Source organism: Lissotriton helveticus (genome assembly GCF_964261635.1).
Source record: "Lissotriton helveticus chromosome 1_1 unlocalized genomic scaffold, aLisHel1.1 SUPER_1_unloc_6, whole genome shotgun sequence".
NCBI classification, from domain to species: Eukaryota; Metazoa; Chordata; class Amphibia; order Caudata; family Salamandridae; genus Lissotriton; species Lissotriton helveticus.
Window position 1 is genome coordinate 798,887 of NW_027611703.1, and position 13,391 is coordinate 812,277.

The 13,391-nt window shown below is 46.5% G+C and overlaps 1 protein-coding gene across 1 annotated transcript in view; it reads right to left on the bottom strand.

Annotated features, from left to right (window-relative positions):
- Positions 1–2,410: 2,410 nt before the first annotated feature.
- The window catches only part of LOC144806276 (uncharacterized), a 37,725-nt gene continuing 26,744 nt past the window's right edge, over positions 2,411–13,391 (bottom strand). The window contains exon 6 of the mRNA XM_078672669.1: positions 2,411–2,476. Coding sequence (XP_078528795.1) covers positions 2,411–2,476 — 66 coding nt within the window. The remainder of the gene's footprint in view (positions 2,477–13,391) is intronic.

Below are 13,391 nucleotides of genomic sequence, written 5' to 3' on the forward strand. Positions count from 1 at the left end.
ATCCGACAGGGATGTTCCTTGTCTCCTATGCTCTTCACACATGTTTGGGTTCACCAGGACCTCTCATATAGGGTAATCCAGTTGATCAGGAGTGGGATGTGAGAATCTCCGTCTACTCAGACGTTTTGTTATATGACACGTAGCCAGCCTTCTCGAGTGAACGAATCCTACACATTTTTCACATACTTGGAGATTATTCAGGATATAATATTAACTGGAAGAAGTCCTTAATATTCCTGTTAGTGTCAGGGACCCTGCGGCTGCACTCTAGGTGCACAGTTAGGGTGGCACTACATAGCTTTAAATATTTGGTTGTGTTCATTACAAGAGAGCACAGGCAGGAACATACTCCCGTAATTAGATCTTCGCTGGGATGCCCCGCACTTGCGGGCGCTCCCGCTCTCCTTAATGGGCTGGGTGGCCCTATTTAAAGTGATGACCCTCCAGGGTCTCCTGTACATTGTGCAAAAAATGTCCTTTAAGATCCCACCAGACATTTTTTTCAAAAGATAGTCTGAGAACTTCGGCTCCTGTTGTGGGATAGTGGCACGTCACGCTGAGTAAGTTGTAGAGGGGAGTTTATTAAGGTGGACTGGCGGTCCGGAACATTCACAAGTATTACTGGGTCACGCAGCTGGTGGCAGTCAACAACTGGGTTTTTGCGGACCGTAAGTATCCTGCTTACCGGGTAGATAGATTGGCCATGGACAAGAGAGGTTACCCCACCCTGGTGCTGTATCGAAGAAAGTATGAGTGCACCCTGCCTACTCATACCCAAATATTGGTAAAGGTGTGGAAAGAGGCTACCAGGTATTTAGGCTGGGAAGATAAGCTGACTGAAATGACTCCACTGTATGATGGTGATCTCTTAAGTGCAGTGGGAGGATTGCAGGGCTTCACAAAATGGGGATTGATTAGCTTAGAGCGGCCGGGCGATGTGTGGGGGGACAGGCGCTTGTGTCCTTCACGATCCTACAACAAAAGTATAAATTAGGTGACTAAAAACAGTTCTGGCATTTGCAGGTGGTCACGCTCTGCAAAGTCACATCCAGGAAGGGGGGCAGTTGCCTGATGTATCCCTACTGGAGGACCAGCTACTAATTGATCTCCTGACTGAAAAAGCAATCTCAACCATCTATAGGAAGTTGATCTACAATTCTCTGGATCCCTTGGGGGAGTGTGGGAGAGGGATCTAGGCACGCTTTGCGATGGCGATTGGGTTGAGGTGATTCAGGGTGTCAGGGAGTTGGCAATTAGAACTCATTTTTGTCTAATTTAACTACAGATACTGATACTGCCAAATCAATTACCCTGTTTACATTAAAGGGCAGCTTGAACTCAGAGCTCAACACCAAAAATAAACAAAAGGTCAAATTATCAGTCGATAAACATAGAACACCAGCACCACCCTATAAAGTAGGGGATCTCGTCTGGTTATCATCCAGAAATATCCAGATTGAAGGCCCCAAGAAACTAAAACCTAGATTCATTGGCCCCTTCCACATAAATAACATTTTGAATCCAGTTTCAATGAGATTAACTTTGCCCTCAGAATATGCCATCCACCCAGTTTTTCATGTATCTTTTCTCAAACCACATGATCCGTCCACACGAAAAGACAACCCTCCTCCACCTGTTGTAGTTGGAGACAATATTACATATGAAGTAAATCGCATTATAGATGCAAAACGTATACATGGTTGAATACACTATTTAATTGACTGGAAGGGTTATGAGGCATCAGAAAGATCCTGGGAACCAGAAACACATGTACATACTCCAAGATTGGTCAGATCTTTCGATGCCTTACATCCGGAAAAACCCCGTCACATACAAAGATCTTTGGGGGGGCGTGAGGGGAGGGGAACTGTTACGAGAAAACTAAATGCAGCCATGATTGAATCAAAGGAATATGCTGTTTTGAGTTAAGAATGTAATACTCAACTTCTGTCTCATCCGTAGTATGCCAAGATTGCAGGAGTTGTTACTGTGTTTAATATATGTTTACTGTTTATGTGCCATACAGTAATATGATTTGTTGAAGCCAATGATTGTTTAATTTTGGTGCTCATTTTTCAACAGAACTGGCTTTCTAGACATTAGGGAAATGAGCAAATATTTCCTTTCAGGCATTTCCTGCATGTGTAAACGGTCTTGGCATGAACACATGAATTACTTGGGAAAGATCTAGAGCCCAAATCACCTTCACATGCACACGTGAGAAAATCTGAGACCTAAAGCTATTTAAACCCCACGTACTTGGTTCCCGATGCTTCGCTTCGTGCCTAAACACTCACCTGACTCCAGACCAGGTTGCCAGATCATCTGAAGCTCTTCAGCACTCCTCCCTGATTCCTTCCCTGTCTTCACTCAGTGTTTTCGGCTGTGTTCTTGCTGCCCGGAGCACATTTCAGGCGTCCCTTTCTGTTTCTGAATTTACGGCTCCAAATTCTCTCCCGGCACTGTTTCCGATTTCCTGCAAAAGAGAAAAGAAAAGAGAATCAACAAAGGGTTGCCAAGCAACACCTTGCTCTGAATGGTAAAGTGTTAGCATGCTTGAACACATACCGGTAAGAATGTAAACTTTATGAAAATTGTGGCAGACCTTTTGACCTTCTATAAATCAAGAGAACGTTTTGAAACTCTTCCTGAAACAATCCAAGGACTTTAAGGACATTGAGTAAGTGAAGAATGTTAAAGTAAAACTGACATTTGTGTAAATACCTTGAGTCTGATTAGAAGACTGAAAGAGAACAGAGAGCTCAATTGTTATTATTATTTATATATATTTAAAGATAAATTATGGATCAAATATTGTAAAGGAAACCAGTAACTCTTGTGATAATTTGAGCAATCACAGATTATTAGTGCACCTGTAGTGTTTTTTTGGTTTATTCTTTCTTTTAGTTTCAAGAATCCTTTTGAAAAAAGGTCAAGGGTAATTCAGGTATACCCAATTAAGAGTTCCAAAGCAGATGTTTGACCTAAAGAAGTGATTTAGGATGTTCAGATTAATCGGGTACATTTATCAGATTATACACGAGCTGGAAACTAAAGCCCAGTAACACTTTGCCTTTCTCAAGAGACAGTCTACACGACTGAATTGTCAAGTCGGTCTACAAGAATCCAGTGTGTCTTCCCTTTTCTCTCGTCCCTATTCCCCCCTCCACCGGGATTCGATCAGGGCGGCAAGTGAATCATATCCTTGCCTCTCTGGTGGAGTTCAGAGGGAGTTGGGTAATAGCAGCATCAAGGAGGGAACAAAATGGATTACAGGTGGGTGAATTCGTAACACCCTGGGCCCCGTGGACCACCACCTCCCTGGGGCTTTGTACTCGTTGGGAGGTGGGGCCGCATGGCCCCCCTTCTGGAGCCCTTGATGACCTGGGGACTATCACCCCCAAGGGCCAGCTGCAATGTCTCCCGCCATGCCATAGCAAACTCTGCTTTGCTTCTTGGAAGCGAGAGCAGGAAACCTGCTCTCGCTTCCAAGAAGCCAAACAGAATTGCTTTTGTGCAAGGGCAGCTGCATGTTAGCAGCTCCCCTTGCCCAAAAGCAAGTCCGGCTCCCGCAGGAGGCAAGGAGCCTGCAGGGATGTGGGGGCATTGGGGCTCCTCCCAAATTGAGGGTCGTCCCACAGGGATGGGGTCCCTGGGGCCAGAAGTGACACAGGAGGGGGGCAACAAAGCCCCCTCCCTTTTAGTTTATTGATTTTTTTTATGGAAGGAGCTGCCCTGTGGGATGTGGTCCCCGGGGCTAGAGGTGGGCCAGGGGTGTGAGGCCATGCAGTCCACTCCTGGCAACATCTTTTAACACAAGGCCAGGTCCTGAGGGTTTGGGTCCCCGGGGTCAGAAGTGACCCAGAAGCATGGGGCCCCCTCCCTGCAAAAAATAAAAATAAAACAAGGCTAGGCCCTGGGGGGTGGGGTCCCCGGGTCCAATAGTGGCCCAGGAAACCGAGGCCACGCGGCCCCCTTCCTGCTTATTTTTAAATGCTCAGGCCCTGGGAGATGGGATCCCTAGGGACCAAAGAAATGAAGGCGGGCCACACAGCCCCCCTCCTAAAAAGCAAAAAAGAAAACCGAAGCTGGATCTCATCGGAGGCCACGCCCCCTCCCTCCCCCACTCTGAAAACAAGCCTCCTGGTGCATTTTGGGTTGGGGGATGAAGTCCCCTCGCATCTTATGGGTCCTTAAGGGCCAACTAGCCCACCAGGTACCTCCAGCAAGCCCCTCACAGTGGGACTGCTGAGAGGTGGTCCGAGGCCATTCCCTTTTTTACACCACTTTGCAAACGCGCCTTGTGGCGCATTGCTGATGGGGCAATGAGGTCCTGTTGTGCCCTGAGGCCCTCAGGACTAAAGTGAACTTCATCCCCTGAGCAGCAGTGCGCCAGGAGTCGCGTTTGCCGAATGGTGTAAAAAGGTGGCGTGGCCTTTGAACACTCTCAGCAATCCAGCTGTATGGGGCTTACTGGAGGTAACAGGAGGGCTAGTTGGCCCCGAGGGACAGGGCACTGTCGCAATTAAAACTCACATGTGATCAATGGCAGTGATCTGCATTTTCTGAGACTCTGGCTTTACTGCCTCACTGATGAGTGATCCTATCCACTTTCGGGTACTCACTGACACCCAATGTGCTCCTCAGCCCTTACCTCTACACTCAAAGATATCAATTTATAATAGGATCTTCCAGTTAAGCCGTAGGCTAGTTAGTAAATTCTCTCTCTCTCAATCTATGCAGCCTCCATTTGTAGCTGCTTCGACTGCCTACTCTTTGGAGTGCAGCACGTTGGCAATCAAAGTCTTGTATAGATCATGATTACTGGACTATTTATACTTCACAGATGTGCCTGCGATCACTCTGTGGCATACTTTTCGCCTAAAACAGCAGTTTACAGACATTATTTCCTTGTGAGAACTAGTTGGCACTGAAAGTTGATGTATCATTCTATTGTGAGTTAATTTCAAAACTGTTTATCCAAATTTTTTTTAATGGATCAATATTGCTGATTTTTCTTTATTCCTACCACCTACAAGTGGTGTAATTGTTTTGATTTTCATTAGTAAATCCCCGTACAAAAGACATTGCTACCTGCGCCTGGTTATAGTTTTTATGAAAAGTACGTCAATTCATGAGAAAAAAACCTTGAACATCACAAATTCCTTCTCTGCTGCTTTTCTTCTCAGTCCACTTTACTTTCTCTCCTTACATGTCTCTCACGAATGTGGTCCCTCTTCTATCCTTTTCAGCCTCTCATTCCCGGTCTCAAGTGGACCTTCATGCTCATACTTTATCTCTTACTTTCTCTTTCTAGCTTCTCACTTTCTTTCTCCCCTATTATCCCGCTATTTTCTTTTAACTCGCCCTCTTTTTCAACAGCCTTTTTGTCTTTCAATCTTGTTTTTTTCTCACTTCTTTTCTTGCTTTTACTTTTTATGTCTCACTGTCTGTTGTATTTTCGCTCTCTTGATCTTTTTCTCTTCTGCTAGCTATGCTGCTCGTTTTCTCCCTCTGTTCTTCTCTCATCCTCATCTTTGTCTCCTTTTATCTCTCTCTTCATTTTTGCCTTATTTGCTCTTCTTCTCATCCATTGTCTGCATCACCCTCTTTCGTTCCTCATTTTCACTCTGTTATCTGATACCTTTGGGTTTCCTCTTGCTCTCCATTCTCATCTTTCTCACTCTCCACCCTACTTGCACAGTGTGCACCTTTAAGCGCTCTGAATAAGGGGGACATCATATCTGACAATCTCTGGCTGATATCCATCATCTCACAAATTCTAAATGCTAACCTTTGACTTTTTCACTCTATTCTGTAATTCCCTTGATTTTGCAGTCACTTTCATGTTAATGTGTTTCTCTTTTGCTCTGGTTCTTACCCTATTTCATTCTCTCATGCTATTTCTCACTTAGTTTTCAGATTCTCTTATTCTATCTTTCGATCTCTTTTGCTATTTTGGTCACACATAAGACTACCAGATTTTGAAAACAACAAAAAAACTGTATATTTAAAAAAATCTAAAAGAAGGACGACTATTTTACATCAACTGAGGGGTATGGGATGACAGTGCTTATCAACATCAAAACGCCAAGGAAATAAATAAAATGCAGTTTTAAACACAGTTTCATACCTGCTAATTAAATTGCTTTCTGATAACAGAAACTAGGCAGTCCTCCTTTGGATACATAAAAATGTGCCTCTTTCAGTTAGCCCTCTATGAAAACAGGGACACAAGACAAATTTCTTGAAAGTTGAAAAACTGGGGTTGTCCTGGTTCAATCCGGGGCACTTGGTCACCCTAATCACACAAGCACTTCATAACCTTTGTTTTTAGCCCTTGCTGTTTTTCTACAATATGCACTCTTTTTTATATCTCCATTTTCTCTCTTGCTTTGTTTTCTTCTATCTATTCTCTGCATATCAGGTTTCAGAAAGGCCCTTCCGGAACTCAGAGTTGAAAGGGTCTTATCTAATGTATGATTCCTATGAGGGGTGCCGTCCAGCAGATGGAGTCACCTCAGGGCACATAAATGTAAACAGCCCAGTGCAACCAACTCCCAGGGCACCGAAGGTTAGGGGTCAAAGTGCAAAATGCTCCTAGGACAGAGCACATGAGCACATCTATTGATAGTGCAGCAGGCACAGTGGCTCCAGGGCTGAAGAAGGGGTAAGAGCTCACTGAAGCCTACCCTATGCCCACACAGGAGCAGCAATCATTAGTGAAGCAGGTGCAGGGAAGCTCACCAAGGTGCTATTTCCGTAATCAGATGTAGGATAGATATATAGGCACTCACCCTTGCATGCAAGGCCGTTTCTCTCTCAGATCGATAGACGGCCTTGCATACCCGAGGAGACTACATGCTAGTATTTATCAAAGGCAATAATCCTTTCAAGATGTTATCTGACTGGATGCGACGGTGATAAATTACCAGCGTATTGATATTGCATCTCTTTATAAGAATAAGCAACTTGGTGTTCTTCAATAAGACTATTTCAATATGGATCATAGGCATTAAATCAATCATGAATGTACCGAACTGATGCTACGGTGATTGCCTATATATCTATACTACATCTGATTACAGAAATAGCACCTTAGTGAGCTTCTATAAAAGACTATTCCAACCCTGATAAAGTCCATGTTGGACGAAGCGCGTTGGCTGGCCTGATGAATTTGACTACAAATAAAGAATACATTGAAATAAAGAAATCTCTAGACTCTGCGCTGTACTTTCTGATTTGGTGGATCTTATAATAATATTGTATAGTTTGCAAATGAAATGAGGTTTAATTACATGCTTGAGCATAATTGGTGAAGGAATCTAGTTATAACTGTATGCTCCTTTTCAAAATTTGACAATCCTAGTCAGGATAAGGCACAAGCAAACCCCAAATTAAACTGTGGTCACCCCCTGGTAGCTTGGTACGGAGAAGTCAGGCTTAATTTAGAGGCAATGTGTAAATACTTGTGCAACACTTCAAACAGTGAAACAGCGTAAACAGCACAAAATCAACACCAGGTTAGAAAATAAGAGCTTAGTTTAATTAACAAATTGAAACCCAAAAGACAAAAATCCAATTAGCAGAACAGGAGATATGAATTTTTAAAGAATAAACTTCTATACAGCACCTAAAAACATAAAGCGCCAACAAAGACAATCTGGTTATGCTGAACCAGGTCAAAGTTAAAAGTTCAAGCTGATCATAAATGTGAGAAGTTGGCCTGGTAGGGGATGTTTCCAATTCTGGAACCACCTACTACCTGACCAAACAATCCCTTATGGTGTCTGGTTGTAAGTCAACCTTATTAGACAAGCTATCCTAGGGGTAGCATGGACTAAGCAGCCTAAAGGCTTAACTTAAGAGGTCGTGTTAAGCGAGCTGTTTTACCACATACAATCCTGTAATACCAAATGAAAGGACACCACACAAGTATATATTATAAAAATATATGTGTTTATTACTAAAAACAATCCCCAGTATTCTTTATGAATAAAGGGGCACAAGCGTTAAATCAAAAGCACTGTTTAAACATACAAGTTGCACAATTATGGATGAGGGCGGGTGGCCACTCAAACCATATACTAAACAAGTGGTATAAGAGAGGCCACTCGAACAGTGGTTAGGCCTAGGGCCTAGGGAATCGCTGGGAGCAGTCAGGACAAGCAATGCTGAAGTCGGGAATGGCCCTCGGGATTCGGGAGATGTGCGGAAAGCGCACGCATGCACCAATGGTAACCAATGGTGCGTAAAAGTCATAGAGTTAAAGTTTAAGGACACTTCCGCTGAACCTAGAGGAACAAAACTTAACACACAGACCCTAGAGGTGTGCACCAGTGTGGGCACACCGGCGGAGCAAAGTTACCTCACCCACAGGAAGTGGGTGCACAGGGTCGAAGAGGCGTCGGGTTTTGACACGCAGGTTCTGGGCGCTTGAAGCTGAAGACGATGCAGGCGATGTGAAGGAGAAGTGTCCGGTGGATCCAAGGGTGGATCTGAAGTGGTGAAGACCTGAAAGCAGAGGGGACAGTGTTCAAAGTCACTGGCCAGTGACCACCGTGGAACCAGATTGGAACCAGGCAAAGTCGGGTGCAAACAGGTGATGAGGTGTTGCTTCTCTCTGCAGCCACGTGGACACGAAGAGGTCAAGGACGTCCAGGAGTCGATCACGAGCTGTCCCTCGAAGGCTCTAGCTGATGGCAGTGTCGGCAACTCGATTGAAGCAAACAAGCCTTGGCTAATGCAAGCCACGGGGAAAGTAAAAAAGGCTTATTACTCGGACCAGCAAGGTCAGAGCGGGTACTCCTTTCTACAGGAGCGAGGGCAGGTCTGGAGCAACCAGACCCACAGTGTAAATTGTAGGTTTCGTCGCCAAGATGGCAGCTGACCACGTGACAAGCGGCCGGGATGGCGAGTCGAGTGGCACAAAGCAAAAGGGCCCCACGCAGATCGTGGAGATGCTGGAGGGCTGATCTTTGGTGCAAATGCTGCTCGATTGTGGGGCTTCTCAAACCCCAAAGCACAGAGTCGAGGGTACCTTGGGTGCTGCGCAGTCAGCGTCTCGGGGGTCTTTCAAGATGTCCGCTCCCACGTCTCTCGGTGCCTCCACGGGTCCCTTCTTTGCAGGGACTGTGGATCGGGCTGGGAGAAGTCTGGGAAGCTGGGTCTTGTCAGGCTCTGCACTCGGGCTCCGGCGGGAGGCGGCGGCAAAGCAGACGTCGAGGTGCTGGGTGGTGCCTGTGTTCACAGGGTGGCCCCTCCTAGGCCACAAGGGAGATGCTCTTCAGTCTTCTGTTCATCAGAATGTCGAAGTCCAGTCGTCTTCTTAGTTTAAAGGTGATTTCAGGATGATCTGATGTGCATTGGCACTGCTCCCACTCTTATTCCAATCTGGGGGGCGTGATTACCTGCTAGGTCCCTCCCTATGGGTGGGACCCAGGAAGGGGGTGGATACACCCCTTTCCTTTGATCCAGGCCGCCCTGGCACGAGGGCTGGAGTGCCCCAGAACCGGTTTGGCCGGATTATGCAAGGGGCAGCCTTGTGCGCCCCAGGCAGTGTCTGGTTTCTTTCAAACCTCCCTGCTACAATCCACTATCTCCTGTCTGGAGGGTGGTGACACCCTCCTGTGACAGGAAACCCTTTGTCCAGGACCCCTTTGGCTGAGTTTCGGTCAGCTGCAGGGGTCCAGACATTTGTCTGTGGCAGAGGCATCCATTTTGTGGATCTAAGGTCTTTGGAGAAATCAACCGCATTTAAGCAAAGTAACATGTCTTACCCCTCTAGAGGGGTGGAATGCTATCCCCGTCGCCAGAACTGGCGAGGGGATAGTATTCCAAATCGTATGACACCTTACACGACATGTTTTGATAAAGCCAAACCAAAGTTGCTATATAACCGCGAGGATTATAAGGCACTTACGAGTATATGGTATGGCATTATCCTGAAACAGCTTAGGGAGTTGTTCCCGACAGCTGCAGACAGGCTCAGCTCATGCTAGAGCTCCATCTCACATGAAACCACGCACTCTGCCTCCAGGATTGATGAGGCCTTCCATAGGAGTGGCTCACAGGTTAATATGTGTCCAGATATAGGTTTAGATATAGGTATACTACATCTAAGCAAGGGGTGATTACACCACCTTACCCCAGCTGAGTGATCAGCCAGTTGTGTCAATTTAAGAACCAGCCAGGGGTGGCAAAAGATATGCTACAGCCCCTGGTAGGCCTTGGTGGCCCCTATGCCCTGGGCACCTATAGTGCATTATACAGGGGCTGACAAGGGGTCCATTTCCAATTGGGGTATGTACCTAGGGTACATGGAATCCATTTTACAGAGAGAGCAGATGGCCTGGGGCCCTGATTAGCAGGGAACCAGGTCAACTAAGTCAAAAAACCAGCTAAACACAGGCAAAAAATCAGGGGTAACCATAGTCAGGTAGCCACCTTCCTACATAACCCCCCCCCCAAACGAAAGGAGATAAGGCTATCCTTGGCCAGGTAAGCCTATATTGCCTGAGTGGCCATATAAGGAAGTACCTGCACTAGCATGGGTACCCCCTGTCTCATGGTCCACTAAGCAGTCCCTCACCCTTGGGGTATCAGAGGGTCTCCACCATAGGGAATCACTACCTTGGGTGTGTTTATGCAAAGTTAAAGGCTGGTTTGGATATGGAGTATTGAAGTGAGGCTCTACTAAGTTAGGGCTTGGCTTCCTCCAATTATCTTCCACCATGTGTGCCTTTCTTTCTTTAACTGAGTTGCACTGTGCTCTCAGGGTCAACCTCTGGCTACCTAAAGCTGGAGGCTGGGTCCCTCTGTTTGGCTTGCTGGAGGGACAGTTCAGGTTTGGGCCCTTTGGGTCCCAGGTTTGGCTGTGCCCAACAGAATCCATCTGTGGGAGGTCCCTAACTGTTTTTAAGGGGGCTCTCTCAGGGGTTTTTAAAGTTTTCACCTTACTAGGGCTACTAGTTTTGGTGCACCTAATCTTTTGATGGGGGTGCTTTATTTGACAGGGGGCCCTCTGGGTCTCACTGTCCTTCTTGTCCTCTGCAGCCCTGGGCTGACTAAGGCAAGGTAGAGAGGGGCAGGTTACCTGCTCCAGACTGGGTCCCACCTGAGAAGGGTCCACCGCCATCAGAGGCTCTGTCAGGCCAGGCCTAACAATCTCTGGGGCAGTTCCTTCATCAGGGGTAAGATCAGTTCCCTGAGGAGGCTGATCCTGTCCTAAAGTCTGGTGAGGGGGAGATTTCTCCTCCTCCTCCATGCTCTCAGTTTGTGTGGAGTTATCCATCATTTCAGGCTTCACAACACACATATCAGTTTGAGTTTGGGCTGTGGCCATCACAGCCCCACCAACCTTTTCAGGAGGAGACTCAGTTTGGGTTTCTGCTGTTATCATAACAGCTTTGCTATTCTGTTCAGGAAGAGCTTTTGCTAAAGATGGGGCAGAGAGTTTCTCAGCCCTACCAACCTTTTCAGGAAGGACATCTTGAATTGGGGCTGTAGCCATTACAGCCCCACTAACCTTTCCATTGGAATTTACCATTCTAGAATGGGTTTCCTGTTCAACCTCAGCCCAGGCTGAGATTTCCAAATCATTACCAAGTAGGCAGTCTACAGGCAAGTTTGATGACACTGCCACTCTCTTTGGGCCAATGACACCTCCCCAGCTGAGACTCACTACTGCCATGGGATGATTTGTTTTGAGGCCATCAATGTTTGTCACCTGGTATGTGGCACCAGGTAAAAGTTGTTTAGAGGGGACTATACAGTCAGCCACCATGGTGATGCTAGCCCCTGTGTCTCTAAAAGCTTCAACTTTCAAACCATTGATGATGGGTTCTTGTCTATACTTGCTCAAAGTATTTGGGCAAGCAGAGAAGTTGGCAAACCCCATGCCAGTCTCATAAACAAGATCATTGGGTGATGGGGACCTGGATAGGCCAGGGTCCACCTGAGCTCCAAAAGTAAACCCACCCAGATTCCTGGGTGTGCTTCCACTTCCTGGGGGATTACTGCTGACAGTAACAGGAGGTGTTGAAGCTGGCTTTGGAGGTATATTTTCTTTATTGTTATTCTTGGGACAACAGTTGTCTGTTTTGTAATGCCCAACCTGTTTACAGGCATAACAATAAGGCTTTTTCTCAGTTGAAGAAGTGTCTTGGGACCCACCCCCATTCTTGGAGTTTTGGGGCCCTGGGGAAGTCTTTTCTTTATTTTTATCCCCACCCTTATCTTGAGGCTTGGTAGACTCCTTCTTCTGGTTACTGTCCTGATTCTTAGGCCTAATCCTGGTTCTGACCCACTTGTCTGCCTTCTTTCCCAATTCTTGGGGAGAGGTCAGATCAGAGTCCACCAGGTGCTGGTGTAAGAGCTGGTTCTGACAATTACTTAGGATCTGCTCCCTCGTAATCAAATTATACAATCCTGTAAAGTCATGTACTTTGCTGCCATGTAGCCAACCCTCCAGAGCCTTAGTTGCACAATCAACAAAATCAGTCCAGTCCTGAGTCTGTGTCTTCTGGGTGTCTCTGAACTTCAACCTGTACTGTTCAGTGGTTAAGCCAAACCCATCTATCAGAACACTCTTCAGGACTTTGTAATTGTTTGCATCCTCATGTCTAACAGTGAGGAGCTTATCTCTCCCTTTCTCTGAAAAGGAGTACCATAAGATTGCTGCCCACTGTTCCTCAGGAACCTGCTGTACCATGCAGGCTCTCTCAAGAGCAGTTATCCACTTGTGGATGTCATCCCCTTCCTTGTAGGGGGGCACAATCTTTGTCAGGTTTCTACTATCATAGGACCTGGGTTTCTCTTTAGGAATATTGCTGCCACCAGTGGCATCTAAGCCACACAATTTTTGCTCTCTTGCCAAGGCAAGTCTAGCTTGAGCCAAGGCTACCTCCTCCCTCTCTATCTGGAGTTTGACAGCCCTCATTCTGGCCCTATGCTCTAGCTTTTGAGAAGCACTCATGCCTCTCTGTGATTCTCTGGAGGCACTAGAAACATGAGAGTCCCCTGAGGGAGATCTCACTCTTCTGTTGCCTGAGAGAATAACATGTTGGGTTCTGGGGAGGTGCTGGCCCTCTCCATTCCCCAGTAGGTCCAAGTTGGCCTGGCTAAGCCTGGCAACTGGAACCTGGCTACCCTGATCCTGAACTCCTAAGTCCTCAACATCTGAGTCTTCATCTAAGTCATCATCATCCTCCTCCTCCTGAGGGGGATCAGTTTCAGGGGGGTTCCCTCCACTTCCTGTGTCTAGGGAAGCTGCCTTTGCCTTGTCTAAGTCATCCTGTTCTAGGATTTCTACCAGGATTAGGCAGGTGGGGCTTCTGCCCCTTTTTAACCCTCTTGCTTTGCACAAGGCAATCAAGTCTCTACGGGTTAAC